Source organism: Polistes canadensis, unplaced genomic scaffold, assembly GCF_001313835.1.
Source record: "Polistes canadensis isolate GaletaPanama2010 unplaced genomic scaffold, ASM131383v1 scaffold_47, whole genome shotgun sequence".
NCBI lineage: Eukaryota > Metazoa > Arthropoda > Insecta > Hymenoptera > Vespidae > Polistes > Polistes canadensis.
This window is the reverse complement of record NW_014569594.1, coordinates 547,410-573,811: the sequence shown is the minus strand read 5'-3', so window position 1 is coordinate 573,811 and position 26,402 is coordinate 547,410. Positions and strand designations below refer to the sequence as shown.

The window sequence follows — 26,402 nt, the reverse complement described above, 5'->3', positions numbered from 1 at the left end:
TCTGAAAGTGAGCGTTTGCGTCAGCGTAAAGCAGGCTTATGAGTATGTGTTCTAACAGAAAGCCATTACGGTGTTTAAGTGCAAAAAGATTACTCTCCAAATGTCGACAGTTTCGAGGTCGAACAGTCAGTTTATCGATTCGTCCGAACGCGAATATTTCGTCCGGTGTAAAACCGCAGGAACACTAAATTTTCACGTTGCTTACCGTTTAAACTCAAAACTTTTCGCGGTACTTGTAGTTTTGTTGAACTTTGATGCGTTTGAACTAACCTCTAGTTGGAGACAATTTTTCTCTAACTTTTATCCATTTTATATCGTATGCACGTTCGTTGGATTACCACGTTTCAAAAAGTGCGAGACGTGTAAGACGTCGCTGAGTCAGCAAACGGAGATATTATATTTTTACAGATCGCCCTTGGGGAAACTTGCATCAACGGCCACTGAGGATATCAACTGTCAAAACTTACACGCTACTTTAGATATATACAATATTTCAAATGATCCTCGATATCGTAGAGATCTGTTGTATTTGATGGATTTAAACGTTTAATCAAAAGTCTCGCGCGAGAAGATATGGGCAAAGAAATAAAATCCGAAACAAATAAGGATCAAAGTTTGAAATTAAACGAATTTTGAATTTTCGAAGAATTTACATCGATTTATCGAACAATCAAAATCCTTTCGATATTATTTATCTGATATAATATATAATATAATATAATATGTCATTAATACATCATATATGTAAATAAATATATTCATAAACGTTATAAAAAGTGATGATCTATCTTATCCAGACGAATGACAACGAGCTTATTAAATTACGTCATTGTCACGGTGAAAATTTAGAGAGGAAAATTCTTATAACGAGTCTTGAGGAATAAAAATACGTGAGAAAAACGGTGAATAAAAGCTCGATACGATTTGAAATTAAATCAAGCAGAAAGAGAATAGTGGTTCGTAAACAATTACGAGATTCTAAAGTTATTATCCAATTTGTCACTCGACGGGGAGGTGGTGGAAAAAGTAAGACGTCGACGACGAATATCACATTAAACGAAAGTCATAGAGGAAAAAGAGAGAGGAAGAAAAATTAAAGGAAAACGAATAGTTTTGGGAAAATAGAAGGGAGGAGATCGTTGGGACATTTGGATCGAAAAATCAAGAAAACTGTTTCGATTAAGAAAAGAGGATCTTCGGCGTCGTACCGAAAATATTATTAAAATTAAATCAGACGGCGGGGTATCGACGTTTACATGCCTCGCACCGATCTTCTGACGTTTAGGTGGCACGAAAGATCGTCGCCGATTCGATTCGTCATCGACGTCTAAGTTTTCCAAAGAGGGAAGCGAAGAAGACGTCACGGTGTGTGGGTTAGGGCGAATCCTCGGCTACATCGGCGGAAGACCGTCGGTGGGGGCCGCCGCTATGTCACAGTCTGGATCAGGAGGTCTAACTGGATCACAGGGTCAAAGTAATCAAAACGGACAGACGATGGAAAATCAACAGACAGATTGTAATCAAAATGGCCGGGCCGATCCACCGACGGATACAACGAAGCAAGATCTTTCCAATGGTTTTGAGAATCGAACGTTGGAATACGAACGATTTTCGCAAGAGAGAAATCAACAGCAGGGACAAACGACTGTGCAGAATCAAGATCAACAACAGCAACAATCGCAACAGCAAGTTCAACAGCAGCAGCCGCAACAGCAGCAGCAACAACAAGATCAACAGACCGGACAATATCCGTCTGGAAGAAGGCAATCGGTTGTGGGGGTACCGGAAGATAGACATCCTCAGACGGGTCAGCTACCACCTCAGCAATATACCGTAGAAAAAACGAACGCTGATAGAGTCCAACACGTTTCTCAAACTAGCACGCAAACCGTCCCCGTACAAGCTCATCCTCAATTTGCCCCGGATTATGAGCAAAGTCAATATCCACAAATACGTGGTCAATTTGATGTTCGCTCGCAGATATATCCTCAGCAAGCTCAATACGCGGAGAGGGCTGGTTACGTGACCAGAGACATTACGTACAGAGATCCAGCATTGTATGGTCAGAGCACGGTTGCCAATCCGATATTCGCGAGTCAAAGTCAGTACGTTACTGTCCAGCACGGAACACAGATACCCTCTCAGTCGGCCAGTCCACAGCCACCCTATTTTGCTGGCGTGGTAGTACCTCAACCACCCGGATATACACAATTTAGTAGTCAACCCCAATATCCATATAGTCAGTACCCTCAAACTGTTATGAACGCGGTCCCGTACAATCCTCACGCAGGCATCTATCAAACTCAACAATTTGGCCAACAATCGCCCAATCCACAGAGATTCACTCAAGAATTGAGTCAATATCAAACTCAACCGATCATTCAACCAATCGCTCAAAATGTCGCTCACGGAATAGCGATCTCTACGACTGAACGGCCAAATCGCGGACCGAAACCTATGGTACCGCCACGTGGAAATTCTAAGATCACTCACGATACCGGCCACAGAAAATCAGCTAGCGTTGACGTACCAGCATTGCAAAAAGTTAAATACGAATCGCAAAATCCTCCCCAAGATCAGATTCATCGTAGCGAGGGTGCGATTATCGTTCAAGGATCGCAAATCGCTGCGGGTGAGACGCAAGAAAGGAGATATCTGACAACGATAAACCAAAATCCTAGAACAAGACAGGATGGTCTCTACGTTGACGCGAACGGAGACCAAACGGTTAGGGAAAAGGTCGCAGATAATATCAGTACGGAGTGTGGTTTATATGTTTCGAAATCTGAGCACAGAAAGTCCATATCCGTAGACGTTACTACGAGTTTCCAGAGACGCAACGATACCATCACTTTTACGTTCCCGGCAGATGGAAATCAAGATATGACCGTACAATCGAGAAAACCATCGACGGTTATTGAACCGAAAAGAGTCGAGGGAACGCAAGTATTTCCGACAGATCAGAGAAGATTGGACGCTAGCTTGCGCGTCTCACCTATGGCGTTCGATGCGAGACAGGAAAATCGAAAAAGCGTTGCCACGGATAGAAAAGTAGATTGGGGTAACGTAAGCCCAAATCAAAGAGTCGTCATACCGCAAGAAAGTAGACGATCGGATTATTTCGAAGAACATAGAAGATCACCGATGAATTTGGAAGGTAAGAGAGTGGAAGACGTGAGAAGATCACCCATGCCTTTTGTTCCGATTCGTGATAATTCCGCCGATCGAGCGAATCAAAAGAGTCCTTCGTTTGTTAATCAAAATTTCGAAAAGACCAGACAGGAACTTGCAATGTGGGCCGAACAAAGGCAACGTCAGGAATTAGAAAGGAGCATGATGCAAAATCAAATATTTTCTACTAGTCCGCGATCTCGTAATCAGTCCGAGGAGAGAAGAGAATCACGATCGTTGCATCCATCGGAAGAACGTAAAGAAACTAGAATGTCGCAATCGGCTTTTCAACCTTTGCCGAATATCAGTCAAAGTACTATAATGGAACAGCGTCGTCATTTGCGACATGTAAGCGCGGATCTAACGAAACACATGGAATTGTCTCGAAAAGATTTTGACGATCAACCGATCAGTGGTTCCGTAGCTAATCTTGGTCCAGGCACTGCAAGTACCGTCTCGTCGCAGAGAGCCAGTCCAAATCTTTGTCATCAATATCCAGCTTTAAGCGAAGCTAAATTAGACACCAAAACCGTATTGACAGTGGTCACTGATTTCGGAGATTCGAATTCTACCAAGCAAAGCGATCAAGTCGATCACATAATACACAGTCACAGAAAGAGTCATAATATATCGTCGAGTTTGTTAACTCACAGCAAAAGTCAAACGGAATGTTTGCAGAGTCAGCTCGATTCACAATGCGAAAAATCGGATACCCTACAAGCTCAACAACAACAATTACACAATCAGCAAAGTCTCGATTTAATCTCGGAAAAACTAAGCCAATTCGAGCGTCAACAAAGCGACCTCCAGGCCAAACTGCAATGCCTACAAAATCAAAATCAGATTTTGGATAAGGTCGCACAATTTCAGCATCAGCAGAGCGACTTGCAGGCACGATTGCAAAGTTTGCAAACGCAGAATCAAATTGGTAGCGATAAGATTCAACGACAGGCTACAGAAATTCAACAGCACGCCATTGGAAATGACGTACACCAAATACAAATGAGTCCACTATGTAATCATCAAGACCATTTGGACAAGACAACCTCTTTGTCACAGAACCAACATCAGGCAGTGCATAGTCACCATCACAGTTTATTGACCACCACATATCCGCAAAGCTCGAGCCTTCAAGCTTGCCCGTCGTCCGTTTGTGAGAAACTATCTCCGCGTATCCAACACGACGTCAATGATCCGAATTCCATTCAAATACCTAACATGTCGCAGATGCCACTTCCTTGTCTCCCCCAGTTCGATCGTGCAGACACGTCGCGCGGTTCGTTCTCGCAGTTTCATCGACTTCATTGTCAAATCGACAGTCACGATGGTGCATCTGCGACATCGGCCAGCGGAGTTGTTGGCAGTACAGTTGGAGTTAGTGGAAATGTCGGTGGTGTTGGTGGTGGTGGTGGTGGTGGTGGAGGTGGTGTTGGTGCCACTACGACGAGCACCTTCACTGGGACTCTCAAGAAAGTTCCTCCGGAGAAGCCACCCAGACAGTCCTTGACCGTGCAGTCTCCGGAAGCAGAGGTAATAAAAAAAAAAAAAAGAAATTAAAAAATACAAACATAAAAGGCATGCGTCCGTCGGTTAGTTACAGATTAACTCCACTCCAATTTGATAGCAAATTTATTCTTTACTTCTTTTTATTAATCAAACTTTGTTGCATAGAATCCTTTCAAAAAAGGAAGTCAAATTTTTGTTTCATTAGTTTATGCTATCGATCGAATTTTACTGGAAATAATAAAAAAAAAAAAAAAAAACAAAAAATACGAGCATCTACGTCGAGAATGTTGAACGCATACCTTAAGAAATATTTTGTTGTCCTTATCTTTGCTCTTTTTTTCTTTTCTTTTCTCTCCATACCATTCCAGATAATTTCAACATAAAAGTAAAGTTAAAAAAAAAAAGAAAAAAAATACCAAAGAGAATGTCGCGTCGTTCGTTGCGTGCTGTTAGACGGGGAGATCTTCGCTCAACATTTTTGCTGGCAGCAGTCGAGTGGAATGAACTCGTTAGATATCAGACTCGATGTTGTCTTTGAAAACTTCGTTACGAGCCCTGTGTATCTTTCACTTTACTTTCAAACCAGACCGACTCTCTTCGCATCTCGAGTCTGTCGCGCCTATAAAACGAGATGAGCAGGGTAGGAGGGATGGGAGGTAGGTGGTCCGACTGCTCACTCGCTTGCTTGCTTGCTTGCTCGCTCGTTCTACGTGTTTCGAATCGAGAATGGCAGATTTTGTGACGATACGATCGAATATATATAGGGGATACTTATTTTACTTTACTTTTCCTCAATTTTCTTTAATTCGATCGATAGGAGGATTAATATACCGTAAAAGTTATCCTTCTCTCCTCCGTTATAGGACCACATCTTTGAAAATAATTCCATTAATTAAAGATAACCCCCTTGTTACTCGAACGAGCCAACGAAAAACTAATTTTTCGTTTGAACAAAAATATCCGACGAAAGAAAGAAAGAAAGGAAAAAAGAAACATAAAAATAAAAAAGCAAACATATTCCCCGATACGGAATGTTGTACGAATATCATATAAATTTCTTTGCAAATATTCCTCCGTACGGTGCTCTCTGTAATTCGATATTACTGAAAGAACGTTGAATATGGTAAAAAGCTCGTCGTTCGAAAAGTTTGATATTCGCGTTACATCAAAATTGATTTATTTCTGGGCAACAGATCTCGCTCGTTCACCTTCTCATACATAGATGTTACTAACGTCAGCTTTTAAAGCATCGCTATCCTTATAAAGTATCCATAACTCGAAGGAATGCAAATAACGTGTGGGAACTTTCCACGAGCACTCTCTCTCTCTCTCTCTCTCTCTCTCTCTCTCTCTCTCTCTCTCTCTCTCTCTCTCTCTCTCTCTCTCTCTCTTTGCTCGTACCTACGTCCCTGAGTCTTCGCTTTTGTTGTTTCTAGCAAAATTGGGTTAGCACAGCGACTCTTTCTCTCTATCTCTTTCTCTCTCTCTCTCTTTCCTTCTCTTCCTCTTTCTCGTATATGAAAAGCTCCGACGTTTACCTTGCCGATAAAGCAAATACCCTCTCCCCCTCCCTTCATTTCGTACCTTTCTACCATGCCGGACAATAGAAGAGTAAAGAGAATTCACATTTCCTACCGTGGTGCTATCTTACGTAACTAATGTAGGACCGTTTCTAAGCTAAATCATGGGCCCCGAGCTTCGCTTCCATTCATTCGAAGAACAATGAACGTAAATGCTTATTTGCCGTTCTCATTTACTCGCGTCGTAAGTGGAAACGAATACAAACGGTCGTCTTGCTGAAGATACGAATTATTTTCATTTCGACGGGATTATAAGGTATACCCTTTTTCGATCAATCTATCAATATTATTTCGACGAATTAAATTTATTTCATCTTGATTACATATATATATATGCATAATGTTATTTCTTTTTCTTTTTTAAATTTTTCTATATCCATATCCTGTTATATCTTTCATTTCCTTTTTTTTTTTTTTTTTTAATTACTTCAGCTTCTAGCATTTCTCATTAAATCCTTCAAGTATCTCCAATATTTCAGACCTGAGAACGTATTTAAAACAAATGTTCCACATGAACATATTCATTTCTCGATCGACCTGAGAGATGATGAGTAACGCGCGCGAGCCACCCTTTTCAAAACACGTTTCTCCCATTTAGAGGAGTTCGTTACGATTTTCCTCTCTTTTCCCCATCTCATTCTCTCTCTCTCGTTTTCTCTGTTGATACTCGTTGCTATTATTATCCTCGTTACCAAACTTTGAACTTTCGAAATGAATTCCCCCTTGCATCAACCATTTCGATGATACTTACTTTTTAATCAATGCGCGTTTTGGGAATATGATATACACGTTTGCTTAAATTAAATATATTGATGATTTGTGCATAAATATGTGCTGGAATTATAACATGATATAAAAAGAAAAAAAAAAGAAATTAAAATAAAGTAAGAACTAAACAAGTTTATTGATAATAAGCATGCACTTATGCGTTTTCTAACCGGACGTAGGAGCATTAATATTCGAACCACAAACCAGATTGGGATGTATTTACAACGAAATCATTTTCTTGCAGTGGACGCCACCGAGCTTACGAAGCTTAGCTTTCACGAGGCGAGCTTTAGGGCAAAACAGAAATTCTCTTACTCTCGTTACGCATTACGAACTCGAGTTAGAAGCTAATTCGTGTTCTTGCGAAGGACCGAATTACCGTGGAAACCTGCCTGAAAAGTTTTTATTACTTCTTTTTTTCCGCGGAACAAAGAATTTCGTACGACTTTGTAATCCCTCGTAAATTTGATTTTTCTCTCTTTCTATAGGACTGTACCTCTCTCTCTTTCTTTCTCTCTATATACCTGCTTATTTTTCTTTTTCCTTTCTTATCTTTTCTATTTTATTTTATTCATACTTTGTCGCAAGAAACAGGATAGTTTTGATCATTTTTATTCTTATTTTATATATAACATTATACTTTATAAATTATACAACACACAACGTTTTATAGCTTTCTTCAACTTCCGCAATTTTCTAGTTACTCTCCTATTCTAGTCTTTATAAACGTTAGCCGACAAAATTGAAACTAACGGCAGAGAATAGTATTACGTTTCAACGGCATAACCTTCCCTAAAGTATATTGTTCGGTAAATTGAACCTGCTACGCCTATGATTCTAGATCACGTCGTAAGAAATAATAGTAAACATTTATTCTCTGTTATCATGTTTCGAAAATTCAGTTTTAAAAGTGCATTGCATATACCCTTGGATAATAGAGTTTCATTATTCGTTCTTGCGTTCGTACGTTGTTTGGTTGTTTGGTTGGTTGGTTGGTTGGTTGGTTGGTTGGTTCGTATCTTTCAATTTTTCGTTCGAGAAAAAAGATATTTCATTTGATTTCAATGGCATTCAAAACGAGTGTTCGCCACGAACATAGATTAGACTTTAAAGTTTATATTTTTTTGTTGGAAAAAATAAACTTTTCCCGTGAATACACGACCAAGCTCGGAGATAACGAAAAATAAAATAGACAGTTTAAACCAGTGGGGAAAGGTGAAAGAAAAAAAATTACACGTAATAAAGAAAAGTAAATTATTGTTCTGTCAATTGTTCCGGTTCGTTATTTCCAATAGCGTAATTTAAACTATAGTCTCTCTTTAAAACAATTATTATTACATAATTAACCGTTATAATTTATATATATATAATTAAAATAATTAACAAATATAATATTTAACTATAATAATGAAATATAACAGAATAAACATATATAGTAATAAAAATAATACACGCGTGAATAATTTGTCTTCAATTGGATCAAAACGTATAAATATCGTTTCGATGAAGTACAAGTTAAAGTATACCTCGATAGATTGCTGTGTATACGTTAAATGAATAAAAAAAAGAAAAGAAAAATAGTTTAAAAACAGATTTCCATAACCATTTACATAGACGAACGAGAAATAAAGTTAAACGTAGAGAGATAGAAAAACATGAAATTGTGTTGGGAATTCGCTGACGTAAAGTTAATAAAATAAAAAGAAAAAAAAATGTATAAAACAACGCGATGTAATGTTCGTAACTGATCGTTGTTATTAGCAACGCCGAGAAATATGAAATAAAGTAATGAATCAAAAGAATCGCGAGTCACATTTTTACACTTTTGTAAACGTCGAGAGAACGTAGGTATATATATCTCTGATAATTTTTCATACAAAACATTTTCACTTAAAGAACAGGATATCACAATAAAAATCCGAGCATGCAATTTCCGTTATTGGATGTGCAGTATTATTTTTTCGAACATTTCAACATATCGAATGGTTAAATAATAGAAACGTTATTTCTGTTCTGTTTAATTCCCGAGGGTACGCTGCACTTTGAATCGAAAAAAAAAAGAATTATATATATAACACTTTGATAATATAAATATATTTTATTATTTAATATATACATTGTAATTTTCCAGAATCTCGATAATAATTAAACGTTGATATACTGTGACACATTGATATTCGCTTAGCGATCAAATATCAACCGTAACGATCGAACCTAATCGACAAAATTATTTTTAATGAAACACATTTAATACATTCGATGAGAAAAGAACAAGAAAGGAGGAATGATTCGATAAATGAAATTGCTTGTCGGAAATGGATAAAAATTATCATTTTAATTTACCACAGAGTACTCATCCCGATGCTCAACGTTAAATAAGGTTTTCTTTTGAAATAAGGGCAACGACTCTTCTATTATCTGGCAGAAGTCGGATACTAGATAGTTTGCATTAGTTGAAACATTTATGAAAAGAGAAGGTTTGCCCTGGAGAATTATGAAAAAGGGAAAGACGAGGATGAAAGAATATGGAAGACGTTAAAAACTGGTATTCCTTTACTCCAGAGACTCCGAACGTGTAAATAATCCGATGATTTTTGAAATTTCAACGATCGAGAAGTTCAGTGGGGTACATAGGTCAAGAAATAAACTTTTAAGTTAAACTTTCAAATCAATTTTGAAAGAGAACATACGAGCTCTTTCGTAACGTTTGAAAAACTTTGTCGTGTGTATTTGATGGTGAAGTCTCATAGGATTTTTCTAAGACGTGGTTATTTTGAAACTATTGCAATAATCTTGCTTTTATATACCACTTGATGTATTCAATACAAACATGTAAGTATATATAAAAACAAATATGTGTACAAATGTAAAGAAAAATTTGAATCCTTAGGTAAAATACTAAACACGAGTAGTTTCAGGTCGGTGGTTTTTATCAAAATTTTTCATAAATCATATGTGATACTTGCGGGTACGATTTTCAAATAGATTTTTATTATTTTGATATGCCTTTAAAAGTATTACACACGTACGCACGTTATTATTTCGTGCAGTTGTGTGTACTTTTCCGGATGTCAGATACGTTAACATTTCCAGCAGTTCATATATATTCGAGCACATTCCTCATATCACATAATTTCTTTTTTTTTTCTTGTATTTTTTTTTTTTTTTTTATTATTCCAGCATCGTTATTTATATCCGACATCTTTCGTATCGTGCAGATGAAAAATTGATGTCCCTTCAACGAACGAACGAACGAACGAATGGACGAACGAACGAATGGTATTCGCGGTAAAACTTCATTACAAGCAAAATCAACGACCACTGCTACCACCACCACACCACTACCACCACCCTGATTTCATACTCTCTTTCGTTATCACCAAATGCGTTTCCATAGAGCATTGTATTACAGAACTTTATCGATAACCGTTTCATATGCGACAAAATTCGATACGACAAAATGAAAAGTTCGTAAGAAGGTTGGGAGTTAAAAAAAAAGAAAAAACAAAAGCAAAAGAAACGGAAAGTAAAAACAAAACGATGAGATACGAGTTGGTGGTTTCATCGAGATAGAAAAATATAAAGCTTCTCTTGTCGACCAACGTACGATACTCTTCAAAGAGAAAATATAGTAGTTAAAAGAATGGCAAACACGTGTAGTACAAATTCTTCCTATTGATATTTATTTTAATAAACACAATACAATATTCTTATCCGTCTACAATAATAAATTAACGATATTTCAAAATGAATGGTAAAAATAAAAGAAAACAAACGACAAAATATATTGAATATATCTCGAAACGAATAATATTCGATGATTACTTGCGAATTTGATGAAGTTAAAAAGAAAGAAGAAAAAGAAAAAAAGCATGTAATTAAATATTAATAGAAAAGTAACGATAAAATGAAATAATTTCTTCGTAGCCGAAGTTATTCCGAGGATTTTTGAGCGACGCATTTCGTAATTTAGCAGGATGCCAGGCCGTTTTTCAGGGTTGCGCTCTGGGAAATCGGTAGATTCAACAGGAGAAACGAGAAGCGCAACGAAAACGCTAATTACAATCACGCGACCACGATTCGAAGCGAAGTGCGGTGGCGGCCTAGCGTACACCCCATCGTTGCTTTCCATTCCCACCTTCTATTACTACTACTACTACTACAACTACTGCCACTACTACCACCAGAACCAGCACCACTCCTCCCCCAAGCCCACCCCGTTTGCCTACCATTATTGCCTACACTGATACCCTGTCCTCTGTCCTATTTCTCCCACGATTCTACTTTAACGTGAGTTTCCTGCATCCCGAAATAGATCGACCGGGATTAAAATTTTATCAGACGCGGTTTAACGAACGATGGATGTCGGTGGGGCATCATTCGCGAACGAGAGAATCATTTTCGCACCTCCTATTAAACGATTTTTTTTGTTTACGTTACATCGTTATCGGTTCTTTTTTTCAACCCCTTACTTCCTACGTTTTCCATGACCACAACGGTAAGTGCTTGATAGACGGATTTCCTAGCTCGAATACACGAATTATAATCCCCATTCTGCGAATGCATTTTTAGTATTCCGAAAAGTGCATTATAACGTTATCAGATGAAGTTGATCATTTTTGGGTGATACAAAATAATTGTATGTCATGTATGAAATGTTCGTCTTTGTATTTGATGTAAGTGTTCAAAACCAAAGGTTTTTTCAAATGATTTTTATTATAACTTACTTTGAATTGTAAATTTTGTCTTGTATAAAGTTGATCATACAGGAAAAGGGAAACATCCATAACAATGAGATCAGAGGAATTTGAAAAGTAAACATTTTGATCGAAAATTTCCATAAAGAATTTTTGCAAAGCCTAATCGATGATTTTCCTGCATGTAAAGCTACTCGATCATGCTGAAGAATCCAATATCTGTTTTTCATAATATCCGCTTGGTAAAAATCTTTTATTCAAAATATGTTACTGCGGGAAAAACTTCAAAATTCTTTGGGAAAAGTTTGACGTGAAATAATCATGGAATAGTGTGCGTGTATTATCGAAGTTTCTAAAAGTAACATCGTCAAAAACTTTGAAAAACGTCAAGACGCTTGTATTCGATGTAAGAATATTAAACGTTTGTTTGTGAATATATAGTTTTCCATTTGTTTGATTAAATAAACAAAAAGAAAAATAATTAAAATTCGCTTGTAACTCGTTAAATGAAAAACTCTAGAAATTTTTATCAGTTATTTTGAACTACCTTTATTCATACTTTTACAAAGTTTCTTATTTATAATTAAAATGTATTATTTTTATTATACAATTTTTTTAAGCGTACACACAACATCTCTGTCTTGCACGCTTCCAAAACCTCTCGTCCAAATTATGCTCGTGCGTTAGAAAATACAATTCGCACAGAGTTAATGTAATTTACTACTACCAATAAAACAAGGTAATTCGTCTGCAATAAAATTCGAATATTGTTGTGTTCAATAATATTATCGATCTTAAATTTCTCTAAAAAAAAAAGTAGTCGTGCATATAATTGCGACGAGTAACAGTTATCGAAGTATCGTAAGAATAGAAATAGAGATTTGTTTGTTTATTTATAAAAATTGACGGGAATTACCCATTGTTACATAACCAGAATAAATATTGAAAGATAAAGATAATATAAATATAATATCCCTATTCATGCGAAAAGAATAAGAAGAAAAATAATAAAAAGATAATAATAGTAGTTAATTTTCCAACTTAATTACAATATTATTTATTCTTTTCAACAAGATTGAACTCGTTAACATGCAAAACTACGACCGCTTAATATTGGTTCTATTATTCAATCGATAATGAAGAATCCCTAGTTGTCGATAATATATTCGTTGTTGTACCTGATTTTTTCCAATATGGTCATTATTATTTTCACATATTACATTTATTTTTTAACTTTGAATTCCATTTGTGTTAATAAAACTGAATAAGAATCCTTTTATTATGAAAATGTACAAAAGGAACTTCTTTTTTTTCTATCCAACGCAAAGCTTTATTTTTAATGAAACTTTTTCTACGAACCGAAATATTGCGTATACCTATGGAAATTGAAATATGAATAAGATTTATTAAAATAGAGAATAAAGAATATAATGGAAGATACATGTTCATTGTATTGGAAGAACCTTGAAAAAAATCGATGAAAATGGCACTATCCTTCACGAGTACAATGCCCGGTATCATTCATGTAATAAAAAAAACACCATGTTGCGTCTTTTATGATACTTTGTGGTAGTTGCTGTTCGTACACACCAGGACAGTGTTCATGGTTGATCTTTTACACGTGTCCAAGGTAGGTTTGAACACTAGGACAATCTGTGACGTCGATTAAGTAGACTATCGTCGGTGTCAGGAGGGTTAACTGTGTTGGTAGTGTCTTTCGACACGAATACTTAAAAGTGTGCGAGGAAAACAGCTGACTGGGACGTGTAATGTCGGTCAAACGGCAATTTATTATTTTCGAACAATTCCCTTGGGTTCTCGGGAAACTTTTGTGTTGTCGCTAAAGTTGTGTTATTGGAACTTGAGATTATTATTGGTTACCGCATTGATTGATAATACAGAGAGTTTGATGAACTAAAATTGCATTAAGAGGGCATACTGCATTATTAAAATCTTACTCGATACATTCGTGCAGAATATTTCAGGTTTATTTGAAAAATAAATATCTCATTGAATTAACAAATATAAATATTTTTTCTCTAATTGAAATATAAAATATAAACGAGATGCATCATGTGAAAATAAATGTTGAAAAAACAAGATTGTCAATGTTATAAATCGTGTTATACTTGCTTTTAAGTATATCGTAATTCGAGGAATCGAGACATCGAAGACGATCGAGTTCTCTATGTGAAGTGGAATTCTCATTTCCTTTATACGTACGTGACCTAGTAGTCGTTACTGGATTTTCAATGGCGTGTTCCCAATCTCGTGCAGTTCTCGTGGCACGTTTCGTTCCAACGGATTGATTTGTTTTCAATACGAGTTTTATTTTCTTCCAACCTTTTTTTCGTCTATTGGCACAAAGCCGAATTAATTGTCGTGCCGATCTTTTAAAGAGAAAAAACAAAAAAAGAACGCGTTCTCTCGAGTCGCCCGAACAGTTTTCTCTTTTCCTGGTCACGATCCTGCGAAAAAGTATCTTTTTATTTATTTCGGAATAAAATTTTTCGAAAAGAAATTTCGAGTCATTCGATAAAACTTTGACCGTGTAATCGATTCACGAAACGTAACGTTAACCATTTTGTTAATTCGTAGATTAAATTTAACGACGAGAAACGTTCTTTCGACATAAAATATAAAAAGAAAATCACAAATTATTTCCTTTCTCTCTCTTTCTCCCTTTTCAAAAACAAAAAAAAAAGGGAACACAATTTTTCGGTCGATTAAAACTTTCGAAGTCAGAAAGAAAGTCAGACGAAAGAGAACAAAAAAAATTGAAGTCAGGCAAGGTACTACTCCTTTGTTAACCTGGTCTTCTTCCACCTTCCCCCCAATCCACCCCACCCCACCCCAACCCGAAGACCCGAAGAAGAGAAATTCTATAGCAATTTTTGTTGTGTTCTCTTTTGTAGAATAAGTACAACGTAGCGGTCGTCTTGCTTTTTGCAACTTTTTTTTGTCCGAAAGAACGAACTGTCAAGCAGGCAGGCATGCATGCATGCAGGCTGCACCGGATCTTGGCGTTTAAACGACGAGAAAGTAAGAAGAAGAAGTCGAGAGGAAAGATGGACAAAAGAAGAATGGGAATGAAAAAGAAAGGTGTAGGAAGGAATGAGGAAAAGATGGACAGAAATACAGAAAGAAAAAGATAAAGAGAGAATAAAGTTCGAAGAAGAAGAAGAAGAAGAAGAGGAAGAGGAAGAAATAGTAGTGGTAGTAGTAGAGTACGATTGCATTTACAATTATGGTTGTAAAATAAGGGTACCGCGTTGCTTTACAATATTATCCTTGCCCCTAGTGCTTGCTAGTAGTAACTCAATGGAAAACTTGAAGTAATTACAATCGGTGGCAAGGGATTAAGCAAGCAACCCGGACGAGTCTTAAGACCAAATTTTGTAATGAGCAAGGAGAGAACGTTAGAGCTAGCTAGCTAGCTAGCTCGCGAGCAGGCAAGCAAGCAAGCAAACAAGGAAACAAGGAAACAGGACCAAGCATCGAAATAGGAAAACGCCAAAGTTCAATTAAACTTTTGCCTATAAGCGAAGTTTCCGTTAAGTCTTACGAAAATTATTGGCCTTCCAAGGGACTCCTCTGGTTGGTGTAGGTATGTGTCTAAAGAAGAAGAAGAAACAAAAAAAGAAAATAAATAAAAAAGAAATATAAATAAAAAATAAAGAGGAAAAAGGGCAAGTGGAAAATTTCCAACCCTTATCCTCGCGATAAGCTAACTCGTTCCGGGATAAAACGAAAGAGAGAGAGAGAGAGAGAGAGAGAGAGAGAAATTATATCTCGAAACGTCCGGGAAAATTAATTAGCGATCGGTAACGAGGGTACCGTGCTCTGAGATCGACTCAACGTTCAGAGTGGGTCGTTCCAATTTGCATCTAGATCGTGCGAGGACATCCCTGTTAATGCACAAAATTGTTCCGCGAGAGTCCACGATGTTGGTTTGAAATAGATTCCTAAAGGCGTTCCTCGAACTTAAGTAAAACCACTCGACCCTTTTTTTCCCTTTTTTTCTTATTTCCCTTACGGAATTGCGTTTATCGTCACAAACGGTTCCCGAATCCTTCGTTGGAATACGATCGTGATCCCCCTCCCCACTCCCTTCTGCACCCACCCCTACCAACGTTCTAGTTAACATTAACTTTTATCGAGTTTACGGGTATCCGCCTCGCCTTAACTGACATTTACCATAACGACCGTTTGAATTACGTGGTCAATTTCTTCCTTTAACGATAACGACTACCGTTGCCCTCCTATTTCCGAAACGCATCTTTCCCATTCCTATTCGTATTCGTATTCGCGCATTTCTTAACCTTATTTTCTCTATTAAGTCGTGGATTTGGGTATACCATTGGTAAATGAATTTTTTTCGAATATTCGAAATTATTATTGTTTCCTTTACCATTTCGATTGTAAATTAAGTTAAATCCATATAAAAACAAAATCATTTTATCTTAGATCAAATTAATTATATTTTAACGTGAAACCTTATTATTGTTTATTAATAACGCGTGATATAATAATTATATCCATCGACAAACGATCTCTTATATAATTATTAGATTGCAAAATTGAACTTACATTACACGTAGGATCGACAATTCTCATCGAATCGTGGTTATTTAATTAATTTGCAATTAACTGCAGATATCACTGACGTTGCCCCGATCATTTTAATTCCTGTTATTAATAATCGATCAACGAAACACTCGATAGCGCAATTCAATACAAGTAAATATATATATTCTTGGCTAATAATCGAACTGACACATATACATATGTACGTATGTAATTCGGTTATATCGACGACTATATATCACTAACTACATATAATATTTTTCAATAGGATTTGTCAAATATTTAAAGCATCTGATTAATATGAATATCAATATCGTTATTGTCCGAATCACGAACAATTTATTTAAATATGTAAGATATTTGCATATATTATTAACGAATATTCATCCATATTAAATGAGAAAAAAAAAAAAGAAAAGAGATTTTTATTATTGATTATAATTATTACGAATCAGTGTACGAATGATATAACCAAGTTATCGTAGAAATATCGTTTACTTTTTGCCTACGACGCAACACGTTGATAAAAAAAAAAAAAAACAAATAAAAACAAAAAAACGATGGGAAATATATGAAACCAATATTTCGCGGTGACCACGTCACTATTTGGTTTTTGACTTCCGACAAAATATATTTTCTCATCGATGGTCATGCATGTCACCCAGTAGATACGTGTAGCTCCATAAACAAATTCTCAGAGTAAACTAGGAATTACATTGTAAAATTAAAAAGGTGGGAGAATACAAAAAAAAAAAAATATATATATAACATATAAAATAACTCTCTGACCAGTCCTTCCTCATTCATGATTTCATTACTTATTTTATAAAAGAACGTGTAACATATATAAAAGTAAATATGACTTTAATTAATCGATATGTAAATAATAAATGAGTACACTACGTAAACAGGTATATGAAAACGTAGTCCGTGACGTTTTGATCGATGAGAGTCACACGTATACATGTATTTTACACGTACATTTCTATAGAATATATACTCGACCCAATAAATTCTCCAAATCGTAACATTTTCCGGTATATTTCCATCTCGAAATCGAAACTCTAGTTTACTTGGCACGAAATACAATTCGAGTAGCATAACCAGATGATACATTGGTCATGAAAAAGATTATAATGACAAAGACAAAGCCAAAGACAACGACGACGACGACAAAGTCAAAGACAGAGACAAAGACAAAGATAACTAACTAGTTCAGGGATGTGGAATCCTATTGGAGGAGCACTATTCACGTTTGTGCGTGACACAATCTCAGTAATTGGTACTAATTGCTAGACGCAATTATTCGGAATTAATTGAGATAAACCGCTTAATTATCACTCCTAAGCATTTCTCTCGAACTCTCCCTCTCTGTCTGTTTGTCTGTCTGTCTGCTTCTCTCCCCCTTAAACCTTACCTCTTTGCCACCACCCTATCCACCCTCTCTCTTATTGCATTTTGCTCGACACAACTCGCTTGGCCAGCTTCTCCGGTTCTCAATTTATCTAGCTCGTTTATTTTCCCTGACCCAGAAATACCGCGCCAACTAGAATCCATTTCCATAATACCGGAGTCAAAATCCCTACTTATTCGCATATATCGTTAATTATGACATCTTCATTTTCAATATTTGCTTATCGTTCATGAATCTAAATATATTTTACATGATTATCGTTTAATTAATGATACCCGATAGAGAGACCACACGGCTAAAATACAATATATATATAATTAAAATATATATTTAATTATATTTGGGAACCAATTTTTACTTTTTCGTTTCGTTATTATGAATGTAGTCGAATGAGAAATAAAAGAAAGAAAATGAGAAAAGTAAAAAAGTTTGTATGAAAAGTTGTTTCCCCCCGTCCCCAAAGTAATCATAATTTCTCTCAAATTATTTATTTCATTTCTTCTTTATTTTTATTCCCGACTTTTTGTTATCTATAGTTTTTCCCATTTTCATTCGTACGATTGAACCAGAAACCGATATAGAGTAATTAAAATTTATACACCCGCAAGAATGATAACAGCACGTTACGATAGTGAATGATTCAATGGCATCGAGTAAATTTATCGTTTTATCGTTGGTACGAACAACGATTCAAACTGAAACGAAGCAAAGTGACACTGACGTTCACTGTCTTTCCAAGAGATTTATATATTCCATCAGAAAAGGATTCAAAGTATCCATCATTGACTGTCGAAATTGAATTCATGGAAGATTACGAGATCAAACGTCCATTTCCCTTTAGAAATTCGTTCTATCTCTGTCTACCTTTCATAAGTGCAACGATATTTAATCATTCCCCGCGCATTCGGAGATTAAAAACAAAGCAACATTCTAAAACAAAATGGCGATTAGTAGTTTAGTTTCTCTCTACCTTACCATTTCAATGTTCAGTCTCTCTATAATCCTGTTAACCAGATAGGTAGAATGGTAATGTACATCTATATACACACACATACACGTACCTAAGAGCTTTTCATTAAGCTCCGCTACAAACACACAATACAATCCTATTATCTCTCTTTGAAATCTCTATTAATTATTTTCTAATGAAACATGCCATTTTCTTTTGTTGTTGTTACAGAGTAATAGGAGCCAACCAGCGATCGGACTAAAACAGACACCGAAAGCACGGGTAAGTAATAAGGATTATTCCTTTTTTTTATCTTCGTTAGCCCTTACTAACTATTATGTTTCTTATATCATCTTGGTCCACGCTGTTGTTAGATAGTTGTTACAACAAAAAGCAAACTCAAATAAGGGGTGGGTCTACTAAACAACATGGAAGAACGTCATTAACCATAATAGTTCGCACAAGATCATTAAGACTTTCGATCGAACGTGGACCCAAGCACTTTGGGTTCTTCAAAAGTTGTTGACATTTTTTTTTTTCTTCTTCTTCTTCTTATTCGCAAAGGCTATGGACGTAAACGACGACGTGGAAACCTTTCAACCCTCGTACCGACTCGCCCTACATCATCCATCCCCTTTTAGCCTGATTTTTGTCTTCTGCTCCGATAATATTGCCATTTGTATGCGACTACCCGAGCGTGTACTCGACGAAATAGACCTATATTTTTATGGTCCTCGAGTTTACGAGCGTACGATTGTGAAATTTTTCGAGCGCGTAATAGGTAGTAGTAGTAGTAGTAGTATTAGTAGTAGCACTCATTGCTCCTGCTGCAAATCTCGTCCCGTTACGTTAGGATTATAAAAACTATTTTTAGGAATACAAACAAACGTGCGCGTACCCTTTTCGCGATTCGGGATAACAAAAAAAGAAAACGTAACGAGCGCAACCTTGATTCGTTAACGACCTCGAAAACGTCGACGGTTTTTTTCTTCTTTTTTTTTTAAAAATTAGGATTATAAGACAGCTTAAACTATTGCCAGAGTCGTGTGTGTGTGTGTGCTTCTTTTTCGCGAGAAAATTTTCCTTTTTCTTTTTTTTTTTTCTTCGTTACTCGAAATAAATAATAATGCAACTTTGCCGTTTTTTTTTCCCTTTTTTTTTCTTTTCTGTTACCCTCTCGTTTTCACATATTATTCGGCGAAGCTTTATCGATTTACAGTGCAGACAATTAGCGCGTAATAAATAACCGGTAACCCTGTGTGTGTGTGTGTTGTTTCGTACGAGTTAATTAGGAAAATAAAAAGAAGAGAAAAAAGAAAAAAAACCAAAAACGCGAGATGACTTGATTCGCGATGGATTTTTTTTCGATCGTCATTCCATAGAAATCGATCATCGTAGTGATCGAGCGGATCATAAATTTACTGCATCATGACGTTACGCAAAATTTATCCGAGTGCATCACGGTCGACGAAGAGGTGGAAGGTGGGACGGGGGGGAAGGAAGGGGTAAGGCGTATTGTACAAAAAACGTGCTTGCTACGAACAAAGCTACTAAATGACATACTCGCGTGTTGCAATGTAACCCGCGTTGCCTGTTACGTGAAAGCTCAGACTCGAGTTTAATCCCCACTGGGCCTACTTTTTTTTTTCTTTTTTTTTTTTTTTTTCTTTACGAGACAGACAGAGAATAGGAGGAGAGAAACAAAAAGGGGAACTGTATGGAATGTATCCCTTGCCGTGGGAAAAATTACCAAAAGTGAGAGAAACGGGAAAAAGAATGGCAGGAAGAGGTGGAGAAGAATAAGAAGAGTGGAAAGACGGAGACAGAAAAAAAGAGGAATAAAAAAAAGAAAATTCCTTTCCCCTTACGTCTTCTAACCGGAGCAACAACCGTGCCCGATCATTACCGAACCTCAGCTATGTATATATTGTATAATTTTCAAAAAATCATCGGATAATCATGCATGCAACGTATGCACGTACGTATACACATAGGTACGTGAAAGTTTTCCATGGTGTACTTAGGTATCAAATTGAAATAATAGAACAAACTTTAGCCCTTACGCGTACGCAGAGATAATCTCGTGAAAATAGAAACGATGAAACTAAATGTTTGAACGTTAATGAGATTTCTAAGACGTTTCGACGTAAGGCAATACCATTGGAATTTGTATACACGTAGTAGAATATTCACAGTTACGTCATTCATTCCCTTTATCCTCTGACGAACTCTCTCTACGGTAGTTTCTCTCGGAGGCAAATGAAATTCGAAGGGCCGAAGGCCGGAAGTAGAACGAGAGAGCGAGCAATCGAGATGGCAGCTACTTCGGGAGCGACCTAAAATCGTGCGAAGCAATTTCGTGAGATTACTTCTCGCTGTGACACGTTGGAAAAGCTATCCTCTTCGTGGAAAAAGAGCTTTTTAAAAGGACGATGGTATCCGTATCTTCTTTTTCTTTTTCTTCTTCTTCTTCTTCTTCTGCTTTTTTACTATTTCTTTCCTGAACAGGACATGATTTTTTCTATCCCTCTCTCTCTCTCTCATTTTTTTCTGCATTTCTTTTTCCAACGAAAAATCTCAACACGTTTGATCTCTCTGATTTTGCTTTCCTCCCTTTTCCTCCTTCTCCCCTCACCCCCCCTCTTTTCTATTTTAACATGTCAAAAGCAAACGTAAACCTTTAGTAAGGATTAATATAAAAATTCGTAGCACAGAGAGAGAGAAAAGAAAAGTAGAGATGTAAAAAGAAAGAGAGATAGATAGATAGATAGAGAAAAGATAAAGTAATAGAGTAGAAAATGAAAGCATCCCTTGATATAATATTTTCCTAGATTAAATAAACTATCGATCGATAGATAATAATCAACCGATAAGAACTACAGAAGCTTAATTAACGATGCTGTTGAAGTATTATAAAAGTACGTTATTAAATATTGACTTTAGTTAGACGAGATGTTCCTTTATCGACAAAGATTGATCAAAAATATTATCTTAAAATTGAATAGATCGTTACGTTTATTAACTTAAATTTCCTTTTTTCGTCTTTTAATCGTACGAAAACACGCAATTACGGTAAAATGTTTTAAAGAGATAGAGAGAGAGAGAGAAAGAGAGAAAGACAAAGACGTTAAAGTTGGGCGTTAAAACGTTGTTTTAGCTCTAAAATCTCTGCGGCCCGTATATATGTCGTGTTTGTTTAAGTTTACAACACCAATTGCACGCCGTTGTACAACTGCATCGTCCAGGAATTGCAACACCAACGTTGCCTTAGACAGTGCAGTCTAATTTAACTAGTTATCCAGATAAGATCGTGCCCTTGAGGTTGAAACATTCGATTTCATGAGAATTAAACGTGCTTTCGTGAAAGCTTCGGCACAAATGAACAACAGAGAGAGAGAGAGAGAGAGAGAGAGAGAGAAATGGAGATGGAACAATGCGTTGAAACATTTCAATGCTTCCGAGATTTACTTCAATCTCCATTAATTCAATTTGAAAACAGCTCGTTAAATCGATCATTTCCATTAATTATTATATATACATATATATTCATTGGAAAAATGACGATTAAAATACTTAATACCGTTATTAATATTCATTATATTCGTAAATCAAAACTCGATTCGGTCGGCGTGGTCTTGTTTGCCTATTCTCACCATAACCATAATAATTCATCGAGAGAGAAAAAGGAGGGCGATCAATCCTGAACCGCGAAAGTTCGAAAAGCCGCGATTCAAAGTTAGCGTTCGCGGCCGATCTCGGAGTTCCGCGCCATTAAATCTCATGGTGGTGCCCAAACGCTTATTCGTTACGTCGCCAACGAACAGACAGAGCTACCGAATCGGCAAACTGAACGAACGGATAGTAACAAGTTCGTGAACAGGGGCTTTACCGTGATAGAGAAACTTTTCTAATCAAAACGATACATCATATTCAAGATTAATAATCTTCAGGGTGACAATTCTAAATCGGATTATTTGTCTCTTGGACACAAACTTTGTTCCTCTTTTTTTTCTTTTTTTTTTATTTTGCTCAGAAATATTTAAGAAAATTTCGGACGAGAATTACGCGATACCTTCTTCTCCGAAAACGTGAAATTTTCGCTACGTTACCGCAATGCTTATTGAAAGAAAAAAAAGAAAAAGATAAAGAGGAAAGATAAAAAGTCGTCGTAAGTTGTTGGGAACCGTGAGAATGGTAGCTCGAAAAGTTTTACGAGAAACACGAAAGTTTCTTCTACGCGCCGCGAACTTTTGACTTTATCTTTCTTCCTGTTATCTTTTCGTATTATAAAAGTATAAAACATTGGTAATATTTGCGAAGAAAAGAAACGGCATATTTTCTCTTTCTATTCTTAATTAAATGAAATTGAATATTAAAGCTATCTATGTATATATTATATATATATATATAAAAAAACGCGTATATTTAAATATATAATTTAAAAATGAATCGCGTTTGAACACTAAGATTAACGTATTTTGGTATACAACGAGACAACGATTTAAGATCTACTATGGTTGAACGTATGTATCATCACGAACGTTCTATAACCGTGAGAAACGACTTAAGAAAATAAAATGATAAATTAAACGTAACCCAGGTGCTAGGATAGAATCTTCTTCCATTTTCTCACCTTTTAAAACGTTAATGTATTACGGGGGAAATGAGAAGTGCTGTGTCTCGCTCAATGTAAAACGCACTCAATGTAATTTCTATGTGTATGCATAGAAGAACATAGAAAAGACACATTTATACATATACACACACATACACAAATACATTTATATATTCGTATTCGTCACGACTCGGTGTTCGTCCAAGCACATTTCTAACTAAATTTATCCTTAATCCATTTAACACGAAAAGTACATTTCCACGGTATAGTTTTATCCAAGACTCTTGTTTCGTTTAAGATTTTCTAATTTCAAATATTATCTTGTTTAATATATAAAATAACAATAATAATATATTAAAAGAGAAAAAAACGCAAGAAGAAATAGAAGATAAGGAAAGGAATAAAGAGAGTAAATTTTGAAAGTTCAAAGAATGTAAGGAAGAAAGAGAAGGGCACGTGGTTTCACGTAACAAGTTGCGCGAATTTCAACACGGTTAGAAACGTGTTTCCCTTCCAGTTTGTATGGTTCAAGCTAATGGTGGTTCACCGTCGTAAAGTGAAGTCTCCATGGTTGCATTGTTCCGTTTTTTTCCCTTTTTTCCACCTGCATACTATTACCTTTTTCATTCGATCGCCGTATTAAAACGCTCCAAATCCTCCGACCGAGTACTCCAACGAGATTATGATTCTATCCGTGGTAAATATAGTCTACGAATGGGTATTTTAAAAATCTCATTACTTCTTCTTCCTCTATCTTTCTATGAATGCTATCTCGATCTCGCGTAGAAAAAATAGAGAGAGAGAGAGAGAGAGAGAGAGAGAGAGAGAGAAAAAGAAGAAGAAGAAGAAGAAGAAAGTGGCTTTATTAACGATAAAGTATTCCCCATGCAGAAAGATGTTGTAATTGTAACGAGTAAAGGGAGTTTCAGCGTGAAAGCTAACTACTCCTTCAAAAAGTAGGTAAAGAGCTTTCTTCGTTCTCGAAAGTTTTTTAGTACTATCGAGCCAATAGAAAATAATATCTCAACGAGTGAGAGAGAAAGAAGACAATGTGCATTACGAAGCGAAGATAAATGAGGTAAGCAAAGGAAAAAGAGTTTTACTTTATCAACCTGAATCTGTCCATCCATCCGTCTGTCCGTCCGTCCGTCGAATCGAAGATGTCTGGACAATGTAGGTAAACGCCATAGAAGGACTATCAGACTTTTTCCTCGAATAAATTCGTTCATTGTTTACTTACCCAAAAATATACGACTACCGGATAGATAAATGGTCAAGTGTGCATGGTATTTCGGTGGAAAGCATTGCTGCCACTGTTACACAGCACTTGCGAATGTCTCTGTATTTCTTCGTGACGTAATGAATTGGTCTGCCGCTAATTACAATTACAAATAGCCAAGCAACCCCTTGGTACTGTTTACTACGGTGATACTATAACGTTCTAGTCGTTGCCATCGTCGTTCTCGGCTTTGACTTTCTCTCTCTCTCTCTCTCTCTCTCTCTCTCTCTCTCTCTTTCTCTTTCTCTTTCTCTTTCTCTTTCTCTTTCTCTTTCTCTTTCTCTCTTTCCCGAACGATCTTTCACCCCTCATCCTCTTTCTCTCTTTCTCTTGGTCTCCTTTCCTCTCACGATCTTCCTCTACAACACACGCATATATACCTTCTACCGTACTCATAGATATGCAAATAGTTAGAAACACGTAACCACCACGTTCATCCTTCCTCTTACCCCTTATCCACACTTCGTAGCCTCTAGCAGAGAGCGAGAAGTAGATGAGTACTCATTTGATGCTTCAAATTATGTATCCACTGACTAGTTCCTACTCGTACTTATAGATCTATGTATATATGTGTGTATATCTATGTATTTATTTACTACCCTCATACATATATATATATAAATAGAAACATAGAAAATTACGAGTATCCGTGCGTGTTCAGTGGCACGGCAAGTAGTTCGGCTCTTATTCGATTACAAACTCTCTCTCTTTCTCTTAAATATTTCTTGAATGTGGAATCTATAAGTTTATGCATCTACCTTCTGTATACGAATATTTATAGATTTCGTATAAATAAATATATATGCACACAAGCCGTCCCCCCTGCCCCCCGTTACTTTTCAGTGTTTTATCTACGTGCATCTCTCCACATTCTTCTCATAAATTATATCGGTAGATTTGAAATCGTGAGAATGTGTATTCGTAAAGTAAAAGTTTACCCGATAAGATCGGAAAATTGAGTTCTATCGATAATATAAATAGTTGTTAGTTTAACGTAATATTTTATTAAATTAGACTATTTATTAAAGTACCTATTTTCTTTATTTCTTTTTTTTTCTATTACTTTATCTTTCGGATAAAGAAGAAATTTCATGCATGCCAGGAATAATTTATTAACTCCCGTGTCTGAATTCTATAATAATAATAATAAAATTCGCGATAAAACAACACGATAGAAGATGATATTTTATCAATTTAGTAATTTAATTGACATAGTCGATATTTTTACGGATACAAACTCTATGTGGATTTATCGAGTTCCCTTTTAGAACAAAAGGGTTTACAAAAGTTCCTTTTCCGTGGTTTTACCACAGTGCGGTTGACTTACCCCGTGAATGACGAAATGAGAAAGGTGGATAGAGAGTTCATGCGTTATAAAGGTAAAGCTCGTATGTGAAGCGTGAGAGTATAAAGGGTGTACGATAAGGGTGCGTTACGCGAAATCCCAAAGCTGTCGGATGAAACGTTACATATTCTTCGCCCCTTTTGGATTTTCGATAATGCATAACATTTGTTACCTGCTGCTACCATCCTCACCGAATATCACCCACCATCATCATTGTTACCCAACACCAATCATAGTCTTTCAAGGATTACGAGATATCAAAACAAATGTGTTTTAAAAGGGTCAACTTCATTCGTGATATATTTTCTGTCGTGTAATAATATCGTTTTTCCAATAGTCATGCGTTACAACGATGAGTTCAAATTATTATGCCATATAGATTTCGTGAAAATAACAAACGCGAATGCACGCGAATAGGTATCGTACAACGATCCGTGTATTTACGTTAAAAGTATGCTAATGTTTTTTTTTTTTCTTTTTTTTTTTTAAAT

General features: G+C 36.2%; 1 protein-coding gene across 1 annotated transcript in view; it reads left to right on the top strand.

The window, feature by feature from the left end:
* The first annotated feature begins 412 nt into the window (after nucleotides 1-412).
* Nucleotides 413-26,402, top strand: part of LOC106785247 — a 328,039-nt gene continuing 302,049 nt past the window's right edge. Inside the window, exons 1-2 of the mRNA XM_014745530.1 lie at nucleotides 413-4,701; nucleotides 18,904-18,954. Of these exons, the coding sequence (XP_014601016.1) occupies nucleotides 1,429-4,701; nucleotides 18,904-18,954 (3,324 nt within the window). The 5' untranslated portion in view covers nucleotides 413-1,428. The remainder of the gene's footprint in view (nucleotides 4,702-18,903; nucleotides 18,955-26,402) is intronic.